Below are 22,325 nucleotides of genomic sequence, written 5' to 3'. Positions count from 1 at the left end.
TCTTCCTTCACCTCCATCCGGAGTGCTAAACAGTTCTTCCAAGTGAGAGGGAGGATCTCCATCGCCTTTTTCAACTTCATTGATTGTATTTGTCATTTGTACTGTGCTCTCCTCAATGTTACAGAAGCCAAGTGTAAATGATTGCTTTGTAGAACACTTGAGTTCTGTCTGCATCAGCCATCTTGAACTACAGGTTTAACTTTCCTTCCCACCACAGCACGTACCAGTTTGTCCCTGGTCTTCTCTATTGCTATGGAGAGGTAGATGCAAATAGGAAGAGCAACATCTCATATTTTATTTATTTATTGAGATACTGTAGTCCTTCCGGCCCTTCAAGCCTTATCAAATTAAACCATTTTCCTCTACCAATTCTGCTTGCCATGTCCGGTCTTCCAGAGATTGTTTTTCTTGTTCAGAGAAACTAACAAAGGTGCTCAACATTATGAAGGTCTTTATAAAATCTATGGAACATTGAACAGTGTGGATGAGGAAGAAGCCTTTCGGCCCACATTGTCTGTGCTGACCATGATGCCAACCTGAACTATCTTATCTGCTTCCACAGGTTTTATACAGCTCCATTCCCTGTTTGCTCACGTGCCTGCCTAAATGCCATCATATTTGCTTCCACCACTTCCTCTGGCTGCATGTTTCAGACACCTACAATGTAAAAAATAATGCCTTGTAGACCTCCCATAAACTTAACCCTTCGCAACTTAAAGCTACGCCTTCAAGCATTTGACATCTCTCACACAGGGGAACAGACTCTATTGCTCCTGGGAAAACCATCAAAGTCTAAGGCCTCGTCCACACGAGACCAGATAAAACCGTAACCGAAGCTTCTTCTCTTCACTTTGACCCTCCGTTCATACTGAAATGGCGTCCTCCTCCCCCGAAAACAGAGCTTTGCTAAATCGCTCTCCAGAGTGTGTAAATCTGAAAACGTCGGCTGGCTGGTGTAGTGTGTACGGGGTAACCGGAGTTATTTTAAAATGAGCTGGTACAGATGGTGGCGGCAGCACGGCATTTCATTGTTTTCTTGAATTAAGAGGAGGAAACGGAAATAGTATACCGTTTCTTCTTCGCTTATTTTCTGTAGCTGTATCCTGCGCACATGCCTAGTAGGAGGAGATTCGCTCAAGTATCCGTTTTAATATGGACGGAAGTATTTTCAGAAACGCCTGGTGTGGACACCTATCATTTTTTCGTGACACCGGCGTTTTCAAAATTCACTGACTCAGTGTGGATGTAGCCTAAGTTACAATCTAAATCTGAGTAACATTGCCTTTTAGATAGTACTCTAATCCTGGTAATATCCCAGTGAACCTCTTTTGCACCATCTACAAATACTCAATATCCTTCCTGTGATGCTTTGATTGAATTCTTTGGGGAAAAAAAAATCCTTAAATAAACTTGAGATTTGTAAGCAGGAGACAAGATAATCAGCAAAAAAGGGGAAATTGAGAATTAACTTTAAGCCATAAATTAGATGACTATATCACCCAAGCAGAATAAATGGTAACTTTCAAAAGAGACTTGGGTAAGTACCGGCAGAAGGAACAAATGGAGGATTAGGGGAGAATATACAGGAGAATGAGACTAAAGTAACAGCTTCAAGAGATAAACTGTGGTTTCCTTTTGCGTTGTACTAGGAGAAACAACAAAGTTTTTCCCATTTGAGTAGTGTATTGGAGCATCCACAGATCTGAGGAAATGGCTAAGAAGGAAAAAAGATACACAAGCACCTACTGAGATGGAAGACAAAACATCATCCCATCAAATTTCTATGGTTCATGAGTTAATTGGGTTTGCGGCTTTGATATTCTCAAGTGAGTCTTTAGTTGCAGTGGATGAAAATGACAGAAAATGGAGATATGTTGGAAAACAATCCTATCAGTAATCTAATCACACCAGCAAAAGAATGGGGTAGCTTTAATTCATCCCTCAATAACCATTTCAACCCAAGAGCATAAACAACTGCAAAAGATGGTCAAATGCAAAAGATCCTTCTGGCGATTAACACAATAGCAAAGGTTTTTTTTGTCCTATTGGACTTCTGCACATTATCCATTACAGAGCTGTTTATTATGTTGATTCTGTACTTACTTTGTTATAAAGCATTTCGTCTGCCACTGGTGCATCCAAATCCACACTGTACAGATGATCCCTGTGAACGAAACAAGAGCCTCATTAACTTGTGGAACAACTAATACAATATTTACATCTGATTACTGATGCTGCATTAGAGAGAGCAAGAGCGCATTCTGATATGCACAGCTCAATCGCCCTGAAGTGGTGGTTATTGCATCTTCGCTTGAAGGCTAATAGTTACTTCAGTACCATCATTGTTCTAAAGTAATCTCTAGATTTTGATCAAGGGGCCACTTGAATTGAAATACATTACCTTTATTGCTCCCTATACAAGTATTCTCCCCACTTGTCTTCAGAAGGTGTTACTTTTTACTGGACTGCTATTGTAGGAATATGGAATCTCTCAGCTTTCTCAGAGATAGTTTTTAGGTAGAGTATTTGAATGATGAGGACAAGACAAGGCAGCTTTATATACACTTATCTTGTATTTAGCCACATACTCATTTCAAAAATAACACAAAACAGAAAATGTAAAGACTCAGCAAGTCAGGCTGCACCTGTGGGAAGAGAAACAGTTAATGTTTCTGGCCAAAGGTTCTTTGTCAGAACTGGGAACTCATTAAGGTACAGGGAAGTTGGAGTGGAAGAATGTGTCCGCTAGGACTCAGTTCAAGTGACAGCACAGACAAAAGAACATAAGTACTCTTGGAGTTACAACAGGCAGAAGGTCCCACACCTCCAGATAAAAGAACAGCTAATTCCCTTCAACCATTCCGTTCTTGAACTGACTGGTATAACCCTAACCACTACAATTTAGCAACATAATGATCGTGTGGATCACTTTGCACTAAAGTGGAGTTTTTTTTTTGGTTCAAATAGTGTTCTTTCTCGTGAAAAAACATATGATTTATGTTAATTTTTTTCTTGTGAATGCTGCTTATTTGATGCTATGCGCCTGTGATGCTGGTGCAAGTAAATTTTTCATTGCAGGCTGTGCATATATATACTTGTAAATTTGACAATAAACTCAACATGACTTTGACCTTAAAGCAGAGGACAGATGCAATCTGACCTACCAGGGATCTCTTCCTGCACTGCATTTTGCAGCTTCTATTCTTGCCTCTATTCCATTCACTCACTGAACAAGCAACCTTGTTTACAGCCAATCCCAATGGTTTCATCCCATCAGAGACAACTCCCCTTCCCCACCCTTCTTGTAGATTAATGACCTGCTTTGGAAAGCTTCCCAGGTCTGTCGAAGGGTCTACAAACTGAAATGTTAACTCGGTTTCTCTTCCCACAGCTGTGGCCCAGCCTGCGGAGCGCTTCCAGCATTTTCTGTTTTTTTTTAATTTTAGATTTCCTCTCCATACTAACCAATTTTTACAGGAGCACCATTGGGAGTGTCTTGCATCACTATCTGGAATGGCAGTTGTAAGGCATCTGGCTGCAAGGCCCTGTAAAGGATTGAGAAAACTGCTGAGAGGATCATTGGGGTCTCTCTTCCATTCATCAGAGATATTTATCAGGAATGCTGTGTATGCAGGGCCCTTAGCATTGTCCATCATCCCTTCTATCCACCAATAATCTCTTTGACCCGCTACCATCAGCCAGGAGGTAGCATGACAACAGGACAGAAACTTGGAATGGGAAACAGCTTCTTTCCCAGGCGACAAGACTTCTGAACTCTGCCACCACCTAGGTTACATCATGCATAAAACGTCAGTAGCATTGTATTGTTTACTTTTTAACGTGTCATAAATGCACCTTATTATTTGTTAATTTATTTGTGGTAATATTACTTTATGTGTGTGAGTTATATGTATTATGTTGTGCACCTTGGTCAGGAGGAACATTGTTTCATTTAGTGGGATACATGTGTATGGCTTAATGAACAATAAAATTGAACTTTGACTTGAACTTCATCTTCAGTCTATATGATTTTATGAATAAGTAAGGGCAGATTGGGTAAAGATCTGCCTCCCTAACTCACTGGTGTTGATAGACATGGAGGTGCTTACAATGTGAATGGAGAGCAAACAGTAAAGTCACAAAGTAGTTTTGGGATTGGGGGGGAGGTTTGTTAGTGTTGATGGGGAGGGTGTAGTGGTGAGGAGTTGGAACAGACTCATAATTGTCAGGGGGGATACCTACAAAACAATGTGCTTGCTGGCATGCTGAAGAATCAAACCACCAATTGAAATGGAATGGGATCTACGTAGTGATGGTTGGGTGAGAGATGAGACTCTTTGAGCACCAGTGGAAGGGAGAAGACATCAGCTAAATTTGCAGTTTGCTGTGTTGGGGAGGGAGAAGGCAAGGGAACAAGTGTTTGAAGGAAGAGATTAAGCTAGAGAGGACTGAAGATTTACTCATCTTAGTCGCATAAGCAGCTTTAGGTCTTTGTGGCCTATGATTATTCAGTAAAAGACTATACTGGTCCTCCTATGCAACACAAATGAAATACTGGAGGAAATTGTCATGTATTTAATATCTGGGCATAAATTTCTTGGTAGCAGTGGTATCCAGTAGTGTTTCCAATATCCTTCACCACAGCCTCGCATACTGCTGATGTTTTGAGAAACCTCTTCTCAAGGACTGGTGTTCCAGAACAGTTACTTAGTGACAATGGATCACAGTTTGTTGTGGAACAGTTTCAGTCATTCTTGAAAATGAATAGAAAAAGGCGTAGAATTTATCATGCCACTCAGTTACGAATAGCTCAGCTGAAAGGTTTGTCCAAGCTAAAGAATGCACTGTGAGCAATGTCAGTGGAAGTCACTACACTCAATCCAATTGCCAATTTCTTCCCTGCATACCGCAATGCAGTACACTCCATGACCAACAACCTACTAGCTATGCTGTTGCTAGGTCACCCGTTGTGCTCATGCTTGGATCTCCTCAAGAACAATCTCAAAAGGAGTATGCAGGATAAACAACTGATACAAACTGAGGGCTCCTCAAACAAGAAAGTTCAATGGTTCACTCCTGGACAAGCAGTCCTGGTGAGGGACTACAGAGGTGATCCAATGTGGGTACTTGGAAAGATTAAGGACAGAGCTGGACCACCCTTCTGTACACTGGAGACTGCGCCTGATATCATTTGGAGATGGCACATCAATCAGTTGAGGACAACAGAGTCAATTGTCAGAGGTATCCAAAGCTGTCAGAACCACTTCTTGCAGTCCCTGAGTCAACTCCTACAACCACCATGGAGGAGGCCCCAGAACCTGAGATCGTTTCACCTGCCAAGCAGAGTGACCTCCCCCCCCCTTGTTATCCCATGTTATCCTATAAGAGTAAGACATCCCCCACAGTGATTAAATCTTTTGGCCTGAATGGAACAATTTAAAATTTACTATGCTGTGGATGAATACAACATAGTTGCATTCCTTCCCATCCTGCTTAACTCTTCTAGGTCAATGCAGCATAAATAGATGTTGAATAAAGCACCCACTGCTTAGGACAGGAAACAGCTTGTACCCCAGGCTCTAAGACTATTGAACTCCCTGACACCACCGAGGTCTCATCTTGTATGACGTGCCATCAGCATTATACGGTTTAATTTTTAAACTTGTGTTGTAAATGCACCTAATATTTGTTAATTTATTTGTAGTAGTATTACTTTATGTGTTACGTGTGTGAGTTACATGTACTGTGATGTGGACCTTGTTCCCAAGGAACGTCTCTTCATTTGGCTGAATGACAATAAGCCAGAACTTGATCTTAAACTTGATAAGGACGTTTCTGCTCTTCTACCCAGACAATGCAACTTGGATTCAATCTAACATCACCACCCAACACCTCACCCATTCTTGACTCATGAATCTTTCCAACATGAGCATTGTTTTGCTTATCAATAGGTCTAAATCATTGGATATAGCAGAAATTTTAGTTTGGGTATCATTAGCATATTTTAGGAAATGTACCTTTGGTGAGACCAACTCTGTACATTTATTTCTTTACATGCTTTTCTTTTAGATACTTAGATACTTTACTTTATTGTCACCAAACAATGGATAACGGAGCATACAATCATCACAGTGATATTTGTTTCTGCACTTTGCGCTCCCTGAAGCAAAGAATATCACCTTAAAAATTGAAAAGCAATGCTCTTGCAGATTTTTAGTGTTCCTGATAATACATGAATGATGGATGTATGAATCAAATTGTTTTAGTTTTTAAAGGCTCGAGAAAGAAACACACTGCTGTGGGCCAGCATTTCAATAAAGGCAAGACTCTTTCCACTAGTTTATGTCCATTTTGAATTTTGGCATATTTTAATAAGATAGGAGATTTTTTTTGAAATTGGCCAAGAGAATCAGCTTTGACTACAAATTCTGGATTGAACCACAGATGAAACTTCAGCCTATAGATCTAAATGGAGTTATGTTATGGAATGGATGTCCATTAGATTCTGAAAGACTGGATACTTTGGTCAGCAAAGATCCAAGATTCTGGAGCTGAGGTACAAATTTATCTGACCTTTTACTCTGAACAGGTGTTATAATGTTCACCACTGTGTATAATCTCCTCTTAATATTTGACTCTGTTGTGGTGAATACCATGGTGCTAGTGACGCAAACAAACTTTTATCCTATAAAGTGAAAGGTCTGCTCTCTACTGCCACAGGTGCTGAGAACCATCATTTAGGAAGTGATGCTGTCTGATGCTTAGTCACCCCTTACATGGTAGCGTAGATCTTAATGAACTTGACAAATACACCAGTCATGCTGACAGTAATGAATAATGCTTCCCTGATGCCAGTGAAGATGTCACACACTCAGTTCTTACTCCTACCTTGGTGCTAGTCGAAGCAGCACACACAAAGTGCTGGAGGAACTCAGTAGGCCAGGTAGCATCTATGAAAAAGAGTAAACAGTCAACATTTCAGGGTGATACCCATTAGGAAATGTCAACTCTTTACTCTTTTCCATAGATACTGCCTAGCCTGCTGAGTTCCTCCAGCATTTTGTCTGTGTTGGTTAGATTTCCAGCATCTGCAGATTTCTCGTTTTGGTGCTGGACCACAAGGTTTGAGACTGGTTGTAATGTTCTCCAAGCATACTCTCTTTCTCATGAGGGCTCCTGATCTCTGCCATTCCAAAGCTGTGCAATGACTTGAACCAAAGCCTTTGCTGGGATGTTGGCTCAGTCAGGTCTTCCCTTTCTCTGTGCAAGGCACACAAGGAAGCAAAGGCAGAGGACCTGCCTTAGCTGCCCAACCAGGTCCCGGTTTGAGAGTGAGGGAGTTTGAACTCAGTGTCAGAATCCTCTCCACATCAGTCATAAATCTTCATGGTTTCTTCCTCCCATCATGTCTGACCACTCACTCCCTTTGTCTCATCTTTACTAAATCTTCTCAAGAATTTGGCAGCTGGCTCTTGGAAATTGGACCGGTGTTTAAGGCAAACGTGACTCTTACCAGGATCTGATTTTCCAGCTGATGCTGCTTCAGGAACGAACAAAACATCAGACTAGTGCAACTCCCTGTGAGTGAACTGAGCAGTTTCATTTATCTGCTGCAGACTTGAGCTCCACTGGAAATCTGGACACTAATTTCCAATCACAAGTGCACAGCTTTCTATTTTGCACCATATTTGCACTGAAGAGCCGCCAGTGGATATTTACATGAGATTGACTGAATGAGTTTTGGCAGATTCAGCCTTACTGGATATCATGTCCAGGATTTGGCTCACACCTGCGCTCCTCATCCTCATAAATGTGTCAACTGGTCATATTACACTTGGATTAGTTTACAAATCAAAGCCTGCCAAAAAAACAATCTACATCATTCAATTAAAGCAGTATTTTCCAGAAACTTTTGTAGGCACTTGAACTTCAGATGTACACAATTCACTTGTTTAAAAGGCATTTAGACAAGCACACGGACAGAGAAAAAATAACATTAAAAGGACGTGGGCCAAATGCAGTTAAAGGGAGTACCTCTGACAGGCAACTTGGTCAGAATAGAGTCAGAAGAGCCCATTAGTGTTGTTCTTTGTCTGCCGATACTGCCTCATACCAGATGCTCTTATCTTGGAGTCAAACAAAATATGGCCAATTTGAGGCAGCATAATTTTGAGGTGATTGCAGCTAAGTATAGAGGTGCTTATCAGCGGTAAAATTTTTTCCCCCCACAGTGCAATGGGAAGTGGTAGAGGCAGATACAACAGGAATATTTAAGAAACTCTTGATAGGCACGTGCATGATAGAAAAATGGAGGGCTATGTAGTTGGAAAGGGTTAGATTGATCTTAGTGTAGGCACAACATCATAGGCCAAAGGGTCTGTACTATGTTGTCATGTTTTATGTTCCATCTGCAGGTTTGGGCTCTAAGCCAAGATTTGAGAAGCACATCCGCATACTTCAACAGAGTATTGACAGTGACTACATTGTAGGTAAAGCCCTCATTTGGATAAGGCATTAAACCAGCAGTCCTCTCACGTAGACATACACACTCCGTACCCTCAATAGAAAAGGAACAGCAAATTCCAGCTGGTGCCCTAACCAAATATTTATCCCTGAGACAATGCTATCAAGTTAAATAGTTCTTTAATTGCAATATTTTCATAGATCATTAATGTGCTCAAATTGGATTCCGTATTTGTTTACAAAATAGTTCTGCTGTAAAGTTTGCTTTGCGAATCTAAGTACTCTTTTTAATTTTCCTATTCCCTGCAACATTTTGTATAAAATGACTTCTTCAGCTATTTTATATCTACACCTAGAAACACTGTGGCCACTTGCTCGTTAAGGCGAATAAGACTGGTTTGGGTTGATATGAAGGCAACAGTATCTCAAACAACCATGTGTTAGAATAGCAGTATACACAGGCGCACCTCTGAACACATGACACGTTAAACCTTGAAGTGGATGTCCTAGAACAGCAGAAAACTACGAACATATACTCACAGGTACCAGATAAAATGATATTGAGCATATTTTCTTATATTTAAGAAGCTCATAGATAGGTACATGGAGAATCAGAGCTTGGAGGTATGTGGGCTGAATGCAAGAAATTGGGAAGAACTGGGTTGGCACAGACTCATTGGAGCAAAGGGCCTATATCCATACAGTATTGCTCTATAACTCCATGCTCTACTCTAAGCCTCGGCAGCATAGAGGTCAGCACAAATCTATTACAGCTTGGGGAGTCGGAGCTCCGACTTCAATTCCTGCACCATCTGTAAGGAGTTTGTACGTTCTCCTCGTGACTACATGGATTTCCTCCAGGTGCTTCAATTTCCAAAGGTGTACAGGTCAGTAGATTAATTGGTCATTGTAAATTGTCCTGTGATTATGTTGGAGTTAAATAGGTGGGTTGCCTGGTGGTGCAGCTTGTTGGGCTGGTAGGGCCTGTTCCATGCTGAATCTCCAATAAGAATAAAACAAATATGCATTCATAATCTTCTATACTATAAAGCAGCTTTCAGATTATAATCAACCATTCATATCATCTAACATGATTCTGTAGATTGCTCACTTATGTTGAAGCTTTTTACAAACACAGGGCCCCTTCCAATGTTGCTGATGTTGATATATAGGCCCAGATCATGAATATTTGTCCAGGTCAAATTGCAACCTGCAGCGCATATGAAAATGTGTCACTGCCCGTGTTGTTAATGAGTGTGTTCTTAACCGTCATAGAGAGACAAATCATCCATGAATAAATTGGCTTCTAACTGGACAGTTTTCCACTGACCATTTGCTGGATATATTCTCGAGGAATGCCAAATCAGCAGTCTCAGTTTTGCTGACCCCTCTGGGCCAAAGGCTTCATCAAACTTTTATTAATTTTTCTTTTCAAATTGTTTGAAGATTTAGCAGCCAAACTGTGTGCTTCAAGCAATGACTTACTTAATTCACTGACTCATTTGCCATTGACAACTTGGCTCACTCTCAAATCTTAGATTACATTGGAGGGATGTCAATGTGCAGAGGCCCCTCCATACCAGCTGGTGATGCAACCGGTTAGAATGCACACCTATAGAGATTTGAGAGAGTCTTTGGTGACATACCAGGTCTCCTTAAACTTCTAATGAAATATAGCCACTGTTATGCCTCCTTTGTGATTCCATTAATATGTTGGACACATGATAGGACTTCACAGATGTTGATACCCAGGAATTTGAAATAGCTCACCCTTTCTACTGCTGATTCCTCAATGAGGACTGTTGCGCTCCCTTGACCTCCTTCTTGAAGTCCAGAATCAATTCCTTGATATTACTGAATGCAAGGGTGTTGCTGTGACACCACTCAACCAGCTGATCTGTCTCACTCCTGTACGACTCTTCTTCACCATCTGAAATTCTGACAACAGCAGTTGTGTCATCAGCAAATTTACAGATGGCATTTGAGCTGTTCCTAGCCACGCTGTCATGGCTGTAGAGAGAGTAGAGCAGCAGGCTAAATGCACATCCTTGAGATGCACTAGTGTTGACTGAGGAGGAGATGTTATTTTACTTCCATACTAACTGTGATCTCCCAGTGAAGAAATCAAGGATTCAACTGCAAAGGGAGGTAGAGAGGCCCAGGTTTTGGAGCTTATTGATTAGAACCGATGGTATGCTGGTACTGAACACTGAGCAGTAATCAATAAACAGCAGCTCGATGCAGATATTACTATTGTCCAGGCGATCCAAGACCGAGTGAAGAGCCAGTGAGATTGCATCCACTGTTGTTCTATTATGGTGAAAAGCAAATTGCAGTAAGTCCTGGTTCTGGCCATGACTAATCTCTCAAAGCACTTCAGCACAGTAGATGTGAGTGATAGCTGTTGAGGCAGCTCACCTTGCTCTTCTTGGGCACTGATATGATTGTCACCTTTTTGAAGCCGGTGAGAACTTCTAACTACTGCTGTGAGAGATTAAATAGTCCCACGAATCGTTGGCACAGGTCTCAGTTCCCTACTAGGCACATCATCAGTACATGGTACCTTGTGAGGCTTCAACCCCTTGAAGGATGTTCTTACCCTGCGAGACAGACATCACAGGGACTTGGTGAGCGATTGCAGGTTTTTGTGGTTTTATTTCAGATTTCCAGCATCTGCAGGATTTTTTTAATCTATCGGCTAGTTTAGATCCTTGCTGGGATAACAGCACCAGCCCAGAGAGCTGTGCTCAACAGAGAGCGAGTGGAAGACAACGAAGAGTAGACACTTGCTGCACAGTCTCACGTTGGCAGATAAATGCCCGAGATCATGCAGAAGTTGTTCTAGAGAAACAGGCCAGTCAATGGCACACCTTTCACTGCTCATGAGGTGATGCGGCTGGCACAACTTAGACACCTTGGCAGTGGGTGTAACATCGACATGATTGCACCGGGCCACTTCCTATGGAGCAGCTTGAAAATACCAAACCACTTTTTGGACCGAGTCAGCAGCTCCATTGCAAGTATGGCAAAGTGTCAGTTGCAAGAGCTGAACAGCAGTGGTGTAGTCAGTCAGTTAGAAACTTGGGTTCAGTCCTGTCCTGAGGCACAGGCTGTGCACTGTTCGCATGTTCTCTCTGTGCACGTGCGCGTTTCCTCCTGCCGCCCCAGTTTCATCCCACATCCCAAGGACGTGTGGGTTGGCAGGTTAATAGGCCACCGTGGATTGTCCCGAGCGTGTAGATTAGCGGTAGAACCCAAGGGAAAATGATGAAAATTGGGGGTAAATGAAAAATGGGATTAACGTAGGATTAGTGTTCATTGGTTGGTGCAGACTGCGGGTGAAGGTGCTGTCTCTGTGTTTTATCTCCCTATGATTTTGTGACCCATGAGGTGGGAGAAGCATGCAACCTAATTCCTTCTGATGATCCCTCAGCTCACAAACAGCTCCTGTCCAGTGATGCCCATTGTCAGCTGGAAAGAAATATGACTTGTGTGGATGAACCCAAAGGATACATCAAAGAGATGCTATAACTAAAGCAAAATGACAGACTGGGGTGTGAACTTGTGACCTTCCTGGATGGTTAATTCCTGTACTGGCTAATATGTTTATCAACTGACTGATCAGTGCAGCTCCAGGCTGTGCAGGACTTCAAATGTCTTCAAACTCCAGAGGATATGTGACTTCTTTTTGACTCGCCTATGATTAATAACCTTTTGTTTTTTAGTTAGAGAAAATACAAAGTCCTCTAGTAATGAAACTGGAGGATCTGGTCCTGCCTTGGGCTGGAATGGATTATATTTTTACCCAGTTCACCATTAAACCTTCCTTGTCCATTGTACTGGAAGACCACAAGCTAATAATTCACTATGAACTTTCCGCCTGATTATATAAGTACAACAGGGTCAACCTAAATGCATCAATTATGTAATTTTTTCATGTGGTCACATCAAAAGGAAAGTGTAAATTGACTTGCAGATTACAGGCAGATGCCGTCTGATAAAAAGCAAACAATCCTTAAATATTCAAAGGTCATATTTTGGTCTTTAATTCAATTGAAATAAGGTCTTAGCAAAATCTTTTGACGTCAGCATTCATAAGCAGATAGAATCAAGTATCTACTTTTAAGGGAGGAAAGTGGGTGACAAATAAATAGTTGTCAAATAAGGGATATATGTATCCTTTTTTACAAGAATGCTAATTATTGAACAGTTGTTGAAAAGCAAACATACCCATTTAGCAGAGATTCCAGTTCTTTGATGCTAATGCAGCACTATACAGGTGCCATTTCATAGCAGGGTACCACATGCAAGGTTTAAATCTTGTGGATTTCTTGTCTTAGCACTTTCTGGTCACCACTACCAACACTGTTGCACACAACCAACTACTCAAAGTGTAGTGCACTTTCTGGAATTCTGAGCTGGAATTCCACCTTACGGTCCTGGAATTCTCATCTTGGGAATAGTTTCCTGCAGCTAGACTGAGCAAAGGAATTTAGCACAATTTGTTCTGCTCTTTCTTTCCAATGGAATTGAAAACATCTTTTTTTTCTCTCCCTCTCCACCACCCCCCTAATCTATCTCTCTCCCTCTTTCAAGTTAGCTGTGACTATATTTCATTGGGCACAATTTACACTGAGAATTAATAAAATTATGAAAAAATGCCTTATTTTTTTCTCTGCCAAACTCGTGCTTAGTACATTACTAGTAGTATCCTATTTTAATGGGGAACAGGATATACCGTACAGAATGAAAGCACTTGATGAAACATAACTCCAGAGGACAAGTCAAATCTATGACACTTTTAGGATTGCCACAGATCCAGAGTAGAATATGCATCTTCTAGTACGGGGTGGGCAAACTTTTTGACTTGTGGGCCACAAAGGTTCTAAAATTTGACAGGGGGGCCGGACCAGGAGCAGATGGACGGAGTGTTTTGGTAATACACCTCATAAGAGAAAATAAAATATCATGGGATATATAGAAAACATGTGCTTTAATTTCAATTGAAAATGAACAAATGCATTACAACAAAATATCTGTCTTTGAAGTCCCATGGTATTTAGCTATTTATCGAAATGACTTTTAAAACACTGAAAATTAAATGAATAAAATACAGCTTTTTTAATAGTAACAGTTATTATTTTAAAGCACTGAAAATTCTGTTATCCTTCAAGATATTATCATCATCACTCTCCTCCTGCCTGTCTTTATTTCAAAAATGGTAGGAGATGCAGGTCTACTTGTCCTGCTCCTTCTTATTCAATTGTCCCCTGTGCCAAAACTCAACAATGACCAGCACAAGGACAGAACAGTGACAGCGCGCCAGTATGCGGAGCACCTTATTTGATCTGGAGCGCATTTTTTATTTTGAGAACGTACGTGCACCTGCGCACTACTCATGTCCATCACTTAACAGAAATGACATGTAACATGTAAGGCTTATTGAAAAAAATATTTTCTAATGCATTTTTTACATAACACAACGAAGAAACTTATTTTTAATTTCAGTGGGAACAGTGTTGTTGGTCTCCCTTTTTAGCCAGCGCATCAAAGTCTGGATTTAGTTTTGTTGTGGCGATTCTCAGGATGGATGTGAGGTGTTGGTCAGTTAACTTGGATCTGTGGCTGGCTTTGTTGATGTTCATGACGCTGAATGCCTGTTCACACAAATAGGTCGAGCCGAACAAAGAATAAAGCGCAAATGTGGAGTAATACGCTGCACCTCAACAAAGGTCAATGTGTAGCGGTGTGCTACATGCAGCGCTAAAATTACGACACGGAGTCGGTAAATGCAGTCGAAGAAAAAAACTTTATTCGAAATCCCCAGCCTCACTTTTAAGCCTCCCTCAACCTGCCCCCCGTGGCGCAGAGGCCCCAAAGCTCTGTGCTCGCAAATCCCCGCAGGCTATCTCCCTTAGCCGGAACGCTGGCTAATTGTGAGCCGGTTCTAATGTGCCAGGAAATGGGTCGCCACAAATGTATATAGAGTGCATCATCTATTGGGAAAACGCCAGAATTGTGGGGAAAAAACGTTAACAAGGTTTATTAATATAATTTCATCAAGTACTGCGGGCCGGATTAAAAAGCTTAATGGGCCGCATATGGCCCGCGGGCCGTAGTTTGCCCATGCCTGATCTAGTATCATAGTTCAGACATACTGGGAAGCTTAAGAGTAGACACCATTCGCCTCTCCTTACACTCTGAGAATAATGCTTCATTCATCCATTTGGATTTCTTAGTTTTCACAGGCAATATGTATAATTTAACATTAAAGACAATGTCTAAGATATTACAGCAAAAGAGATAAGAGAAAAGGAGTATTACAGAACTATTATAAGGAAAGAAAACTAAATATAACAATAGTGAACACTTCGGCCTATTTTCAAGCTGGAGGCAGCACCTTCACCAGACACTGGTGACCAAGTCAAACCCAGGCACGTGTCATTGTATCTGCAATTTCAAGTATCACGGCATCTTGGTTGAGTAGTACTCTTATGTAAAAGAGAAAGATTTTTAATAAGATTGAAAGAGTACAGAGAAAATTTACAAGGATTTTGCCAGGACTAGAGGACCTGTGTTAAAAGACCATGTTGAATAGGTTAGGAGCTAGGAGCGTTAATGGCTCCTAACAGAGACTCCTTTGCTTGCATCTTCGGAAACAGCTCATTTTCCATCTTTAATATCTCTATTTTTTCCCTTTCTGGGTTCTTTTGAAGATCCTGACCTGGAGTTAAACGCTGACTACAGTTCTTTGTGGGAATGGGACCCGCTCTCGGGGTTTCATAACTGGCCATTGTTCGGCACGCCAAGGGCTCTGCCTAAGAGTTTTGCTGGCCTTCGGAGGACTGAGCTATCGTGGCTTTGGAGACGGGGGATCAGAGGTTGGTGTCTGAGCAGAAGTCTGGTGTGACGTGAGAGATGGAAGATTTAAGGCAGAGTGCCCAGAGACCCGAGATCTTTGGAAAGTGACGCAATGGTCTTTTAATATCGTAAACCAGAGAGCTGTTCATTATGTCTCCCCTCTCACTGTGAAGCAGAGACTCTTCTTTCTCCCTTATAAGGGAGAGAGAGAGAGAGAGCCTGTGGTATGTCAAATGCCAGGTGAACAATATAGTCTTTGGAGTACGGCGGGTGTGAGCCTTTCATGTTATTTAGCTCACGCTTGAGTGCTCAGTGACGAATGCCGATGCTTTTTGTTGCCGGTGGTGGGGGGAGAGGGGTTTGTTGCTTGCTGCCACTTACACGCGGGAGGGAAGGGAACTTGGGGGGGGGTACTTTGGGGTTCTAATGTTTAACTGTCATTCATTCTTTGGGGCACTCCTCTGTTTTCATGGATGGGTGTGAAGAAAAGGCATTTCAGGGAGTATATTGTATACATTTCTCTGACATTAAATGTACCTTTGAAACCTTTGAATGAAGGGAGATTTTATAGTTATGCAAATTCATGAGAGGTATAAATAAGCAAATTTTTTTCCACTGAGGTTTGTTAAACTAGAAGTAGAGGTCATAGTTTAAGAGTGAAAAGTGAAATAATTAAGGAGAACCTGAAGGGGAGCTTCTTCACTCAGAGGGTGGTACGAGTGTGGTACGAGTTACCAGCGGAAGTGCTGGATTCAGGTTCCAGTGCAACATACACCTGTGACAGAAGTTTGGATAGGTGCATGGATGGGAGGAGTATGGTTGACTATGTCCAGGTGTGGGTCAATAGGACCAGGCAGAATAGCAGTTTGGCATCAACTAGATGGGCCAAAAGGCCTGCTTCTGAGCTGTAGTGCTCTATGACTATTGCACTGGGAGGAAAGGGCTATTTCAAGAGCTAAGGTGCAATTCTGAGCGAGGTTGGAGGCCGTATCATGTGCACATCAACTCTGGCAGGGTCTGCAGGCCATTGCTTCCTAGAAAGCAAAACCCAATATCATGAATGGCAGTGATGCTTCACTCCCGGACGAGCTCAATGCCATTTGTGCTGGCTTTGAAAGGGAGAATAAAACTATAGTTATGAGGATCCCTATAGCACCCAGTGACCCTGTGATAACCGTCCCGGAGGGCTGACGCCAGGTTGTCTTTCAAGAAGGCAAAAGGCCCCGATGGAGACTCTGGTAAGGTGTTGAAAACCTGTGTCAACCAACTGACAGGGTGTTTAAAGACATTTTCAATCTCTCATTGCTACAGTCAGAAGTTCTTAGCTGCTTCAAAAAGACAATAATCATACCAGTGCCCAAGAAAAGCCAGCTGATAAATAGAATGCTGTGTATTGACTACAGCTCAGCACTTAACACCATCATTCCTAAAGTTCTGATTGAAAACCTCCAAAGCCAGAGGCTCTATACCTCTCTCTGCAACTGGATCCTTGACTTCCTAACTGGAAGATCACAACCTGTGCAGATTGAAAATGACATCTTCACCATGCTGACAATCAACACTGACAACTGACACACCTCAGGAGGGAGTGCTTAGCATTCTCCGTACACCCATGACTGTGTAGCTAGGCACAGCTCAAATGTCATCTTAAAATTTGCTGATGATACAGTTATTGTTGGCAGAATTTCAAGTTGTGACGAGAGAGCGTACAGGAGCAGGATATACCAGCTAGTTGAGTGGTGTCACAGCAACAACCTTGCACTCAACGGCAGTAAGACTTAAAGGGCTGATTGTGGACTTCAGAAAGGGTAAGACAATGGAACACACACCAATCCTCAGAAGGATCAGAAATGGAGAGAGTGAGCAATTTCAAGTTCCTGGGTGTCAATATCTCTGAGCATCTAACCTGGTCCCAATATATTGATGCAGCTATAAAGAAGGCAAAACAGCAACTATATTTCATTTGGAATTTGAGAAAATTTGGTATGTTATCTAAAATTAGAAAATTTCCACAGGATTACCATGGAGAGCATTCTAACTGGCTGCATCATCATTTAGTACGGGGGTGGGGGGGAGAGCTACTGCATAGGATTGAAGTAAGCTGCAGAGAGTTGTAAACTCAGTCAGCTCCATCATGGGCACCAGCCTCCATAGTATCCAGGTTATCTTCAAGGAGCAATGCCTCAAAAATGCGGTGACCATCATTAGGGATGCCCATCGCCCAGGATATGCCCTATTCTCATTGCTACCCTCAGGAAGGTGGTACAGAAGCCTGAAGGTACAGACTCAACAACTCAACATGTCAGGGACAGTTTCTTCCCTTTTGCCATTTGAGATTTGAATGAACATTGAACCCATAAACATTACCTCACTACTTTTTAAAAATTTCTATTTTTGCGCAACTTATTTAACTATTTTACACACACTTTTTCACTGTAATTCACAGTTCTTTTTCTATTATTATGTATTGCAATGTACTGCTGCCGCAAAGTTAACAAATTTCACAACATATGCTGGTGATAGTAAATCTGATTCCAACTTACAATGTAGCCTTTAAGAAATACAAAATGGCATAAGGATGAATGTAGTAGGTTAGTGGCAAGGGAATGCTGGAAGAACTCAGACAATCAAGCATTAGCTATGGAGACAAAAGATAAGTAAACATTCCGGGTCAAGACCCTCAAGTAGGGCTGAGGGGGACGAGAAAAGGTAGCTAATTTATAGCAATTTTAGTCGGTTTAATGGTAGAACCAGAGGGGTAGCGAAGAGGAATGAAAAGGTGAACAAAGGGAAGAGAAAACTAGGTGATAGGTCAGTGCCTGTGGGAGAGGAACATCAGTGGTGGGTTGCCTTGCGAACTTTGGCTTCTCCTATGTTGAGTAGGCCACAGTGTGATTAATAGACCAGGTTAGAAGAGATGCAGGTGGAAGAAGTTGATAAGACCTTATACCTCCATAACTTTATGTCTATCTTCCATGTCTTGCTAAAATGCTTGAAGTGTAGCTGCTTCGTAAATCTGTGTGTCCTTCCCATATGCTCTGTCTGAAGTAGCTTTCCATCACTGAAACAAACCCAATAAACACAACAAATATTTGCTACTGAGGAAAGGGCAGAGTTTTTAAGTGATCTTTCAGTTCACAGTGATGTCAGTGGTGACAAATCCAACTCTGTACTCCAGCTTTGAGGCTCTTTTGTTGCTTCATAATTTCACCACACAGTGGTCTTGAAAGTAGGCACCTTGGCTGTTCGCAGCTAATGTGGGTAATGGACATACTTCCAAGTCTGTGAAGTCAGTGCCAGAGGATTCAGTTAGTTGATTGTGTAAAAATCTCACATTCAATCAGATGTGTGACTTTGCTGCTTTGATTGAATGGAAACCTTCTATCAATAGATTGCACTCTGCAACTCAATACTGATAATCACTTGAAGTATGAATACTTACAGAACAATGTTCTCAGAAAGAAGTTCAATTGTAATTAACCTGAAATTAAATCGGAAAATAACTGACAAAGAGTGACTCATTTTGTGAGCAAAAATGCTGAAAAAAATCCAAGTGGAAGGCCAGGGTATAAAAAGAGGTCGGAGAAAATAGTCATGAGAAATGTAGCTGTGGGATACGGGTCGGGAATGGGAATGGAGGACAATCTAAGGTTCAACTTTTCACAATATTTCACTGGCTTGGAAGGGATCCTTTAACAAGACTTCGTCCTGTTTAATGAAGGAAAGTAAAGAGCCTGTCTCATTTCTAGTAAATTGTGTTCTCTTGGCACCTTTGCAAGAAATGGACCATAAATAAAACACAGCTAAAATGGAATCCTGCCCTCTTGAATGGAGCCTGGCTTTGACTGTTTTACTGTCACACTGTAATTCTTTAGTACTTAGTAAGGTAGTAACAATAGTTACCAGCAGAACAAAAGATCTATTACCAAAGTAAAACGTCCTGTTAATGAAGTAATTTTATGGATTAATTTAGAACTGCAGTATGACCTTTATCCACAGACTGATTAGACCCATATATGACAGTGTTTAGCTTAAGTATTGATTTCCATTGAGTTATTTAAAAGGTCCAAAAGCAGCAAGGCTGGATTTATTATATCAATTATCATTAACAGGATGTTTTAATGACAACAATCTATATTTCTATACAACTTTCAACATTGAAAATGTAAGAGAGTAATTATCAGGAGAAGACAATGATTGCTCAGTCAAGAGATGGGTGATCAAAACCTTGGCCAATCTACCTCATTCTATTTTTGCACTATTTATTTATTTAGTAATTTATAATAATTCTACATCTTTGCACTCCACTGCTGTCATGAACCAAGAGATTTCCTGTCACAGTGAAAATTCTGATTCTGATTTCAAAATCAACTTGCAGATGGTCACTGTATAGCAGAAAAAGTGGGGCAGACAATAATCCAGACCAGAGCAGCAACTATAGAATGGGGAACAAGATGGTCAGTAGTACCGAAAATATGTTGCAGGGATATGCTGAAGGGGTGTCTTCTGTGAGTTCTGAAACCCTGACAGACCTGTGATATATTGCCTTCCAACTGGGGAAAGGCACCTGTGCACAGGCAGACAAGATTCATGTGGAATACATTCCCCAGCGTATGCACAGGAACCATACTGAAATATTAACAAGATGAAGACGGGCCAGTTAGTTATTTTCCAACAGCAAAAAGGTTAAAAAATTGCAATGCATGGCAGACTCACTAGAAACGAAAAGAAACCTCAATTTTTTTTTTATCACTCATGAAATTCACCCTTAATTTTGCACCTACATTTTAAATTTCACTTCAGTGGGTGCCTCATCATGCTGTATCAGCTGAAATGGTCTGAAGGTACTTTTGTCTGGGATCTAATATACTGTCTTTTATACTTGATTAATTCTATAATTTTATACTCACTTTTATTATACATTTTACTCTATGAAGCTGTAATTATGCTGTGCCAAAGGGAGATGTGTAGCAGAATAGCTCCGGTACTTTGTCTCTTTCCATCCATAAAGTCCGCAGGTGCTGAGTATGTACAACTGAGAAACACTTTACGCAGTTCTTAATGAACATTTCAAATCCAATTGAGGTAGAAGAGTTTTGAAATGTTTTCAAATCTCACCTTTCAATTTTGTGCTCCTTTCTCTTAAGCACATTCACCCAAGCTGAGTTGTAACTTCTGCCCTCCCTTCCTTTATCCAAGGAGCCATTCTTTCCCGAAGAACGTATAACTGCTTAACTCCTCACCATACCCACCCATTTAATTTACTGCTTGATCCGAAGTGAATGCACATTTGTTTGGAGACATGCTATGTGGTATCCCCATCTCCAGCTAACTAGATAATGCAAAATTAAGCAAAATATGTTCTCCTGGGTAATAACACATAATGTGCTGGAGGAATTCGGCAGGGGTCAGGCAGCATCCAAGGAGGGAAATGTACAGTTGACGATTCGGGTCAAGACTCTTCATCTGGACTCCTGCACGTTCAGATGAAGGCCCACATTCACTGCTTAAACCAAGAAGGTGACTACATTCTCTATGAAACTAGCTCAGGGGAGTTCCACGACTGAAAACCAACAATAATGAAGAAATGTTTGTCAAGATCCTGTACTGGAATATACCTGTGGTCCTATATATCTTGTGCTCTTGTGCTTTCATTGATAGAGATTTTACCACAAGCATCAACTGTGTGGATGACCAGCTAAAGAGCGAGCTGCAGCGTCTCATTAACATCTCACAAACCAATGACATCTGCTGCCTGGAAAGAAACAGGCAGCAGGTAGATGAGAACACACCACCTCAACTTGTAAATTTATTGCTGTATTGAGGTGACAGAGGGCTACAGCAGGTAAGGCCTTACAGCTCCTCTGGCCTGGGTTTGATCATGATCTCTGGGGCTGTCCGGTGGAGTTTGCATGCTCTTTTTCCAACTGCCTACATTTCCTCCCACATACTAAAGATGTGGGGAATCACAGGTTAAATGGCCACTGGAAATTTTCCTGTGTAGGTGGGAGAGGAGTTGAAAGGAAATGTGAGAGTCAGTAAATGGTGAAATGGGATGGATGGGATTAAATTCAAAGTTAATTTATTACTCAGGGATATATATGTCACCATCTACTATCATGAGATTCATTTTCTTTCAGGCACTGTAATACAAAGAAACACAATAGAATCAATCAAAAACTGCACACAACAAAGATGGACAAACAACCAAATTGCAAAAGGCAAAAAACTGTGTCACACAAAAAAAAGGAAATACAAAAAGAAAACAAAATAATAATAATAATAAATAAATAAATAAGCAATAACTATCCGGAACACATGTTGAAAAGTCCTTGATAGGTTGTGGAATCAGTTCATAGTTGGGGTGAGTGAAGCTTCAAGAGCTGATGGTTGAGGGGTAAATTGACAGCTAAATGGTCTACATTGTATAGATACATAAATATGAATATCATCAATGCACTGAGACAACATTTTTACCTAACTTTACCAGAAGGAAAACTAATTTATCAGCAATTTTTTGAGGAGAAGCAGTATATGGCCTCATCAGAGTGGACTTAAGCGTAGTCCCACTGAAAATCTTTGGCTGTAGTGCATCCTGTATTTAGAACACACTGCAACAAGTAGACACAAAGTGTCTCCAGATGAATGCACATCACAATAATCCTTAATTGCAGGAGAAATGAAAAATATTCCATCGGTACGTTATAAAACATAGGGATGAGATGCATTACAGGGCCTGGGAAATCTATTCTGCAGCTAACCTAATATGGCAGAGCTTGATGGTAGTACCAAGTGTTAACAAATGGGAGTGTGTTACTTTGCAGGCACTAACTTCTTTCTATATGTCAAGCACAAAATTTGTAGCAAAAAAGAAATACAAAAATCAATAAATGAAATGATCTGTACTTCCTCTGAGAGCCAGTAATCTGGTTGCACAACTAGAGTAAGATGCCACAGGATAAAATCACAGCAATAGCTGGACTTAATTAAACAGAAATATC

At 41.1% G+C, this 22,325-nt stretch overlaps 1 protein-coding gene across 9 annotated transcripts in view; it reads right to left on the bottom strand.

Annotated features, from left to right (window-relative positions):
• The window catches only part of sema6bb (sema domain, transmembrane domain (TM), and cytoplasmic domain, (semaphorin) 6Bb), a 617,098-nt gene that overhangs the window by 243,138 nt on the left and 351,635 nt on the right, over nucleotides 1-22,325 (bottom strand). For all 9 annotated transcript variants that reach the window (XM_059991587.1, XM_059991586.1, XM_059991588.1 and 6 more), the window contains one exon: nucleotides 2,104-2,164. In XM_059991587.1, the coding sequence (XP_059847570.1) occupies nucleotides 2,104-2,164 (61 nt within the window). The remainder of the gene's footprint in view (nucleotides 1-2,103; nucleotides 2,165-22,325) is intronic.

This window comes from Hypanus sabinus, chromosome 16 (assembly GCF_030144855.1).
Source record: "Hypanus sabinus isolate sHypSab1 chromosome 16, sHypSab1.hap1, whole genome shotgun sequence".
Classification (NCBI taxonomy): Eukaryota; Metazoa; Chordata; class Chondrichthyes; order Myliobatiformes; family Dasyatidae; genus Hypanus; species Hypanus sabinus.
The sequence above is the reverse complement of the archived record's forward strand: the minus strand, read 5'-3'. Positions and strand labels throughout refer to the sequence as shown.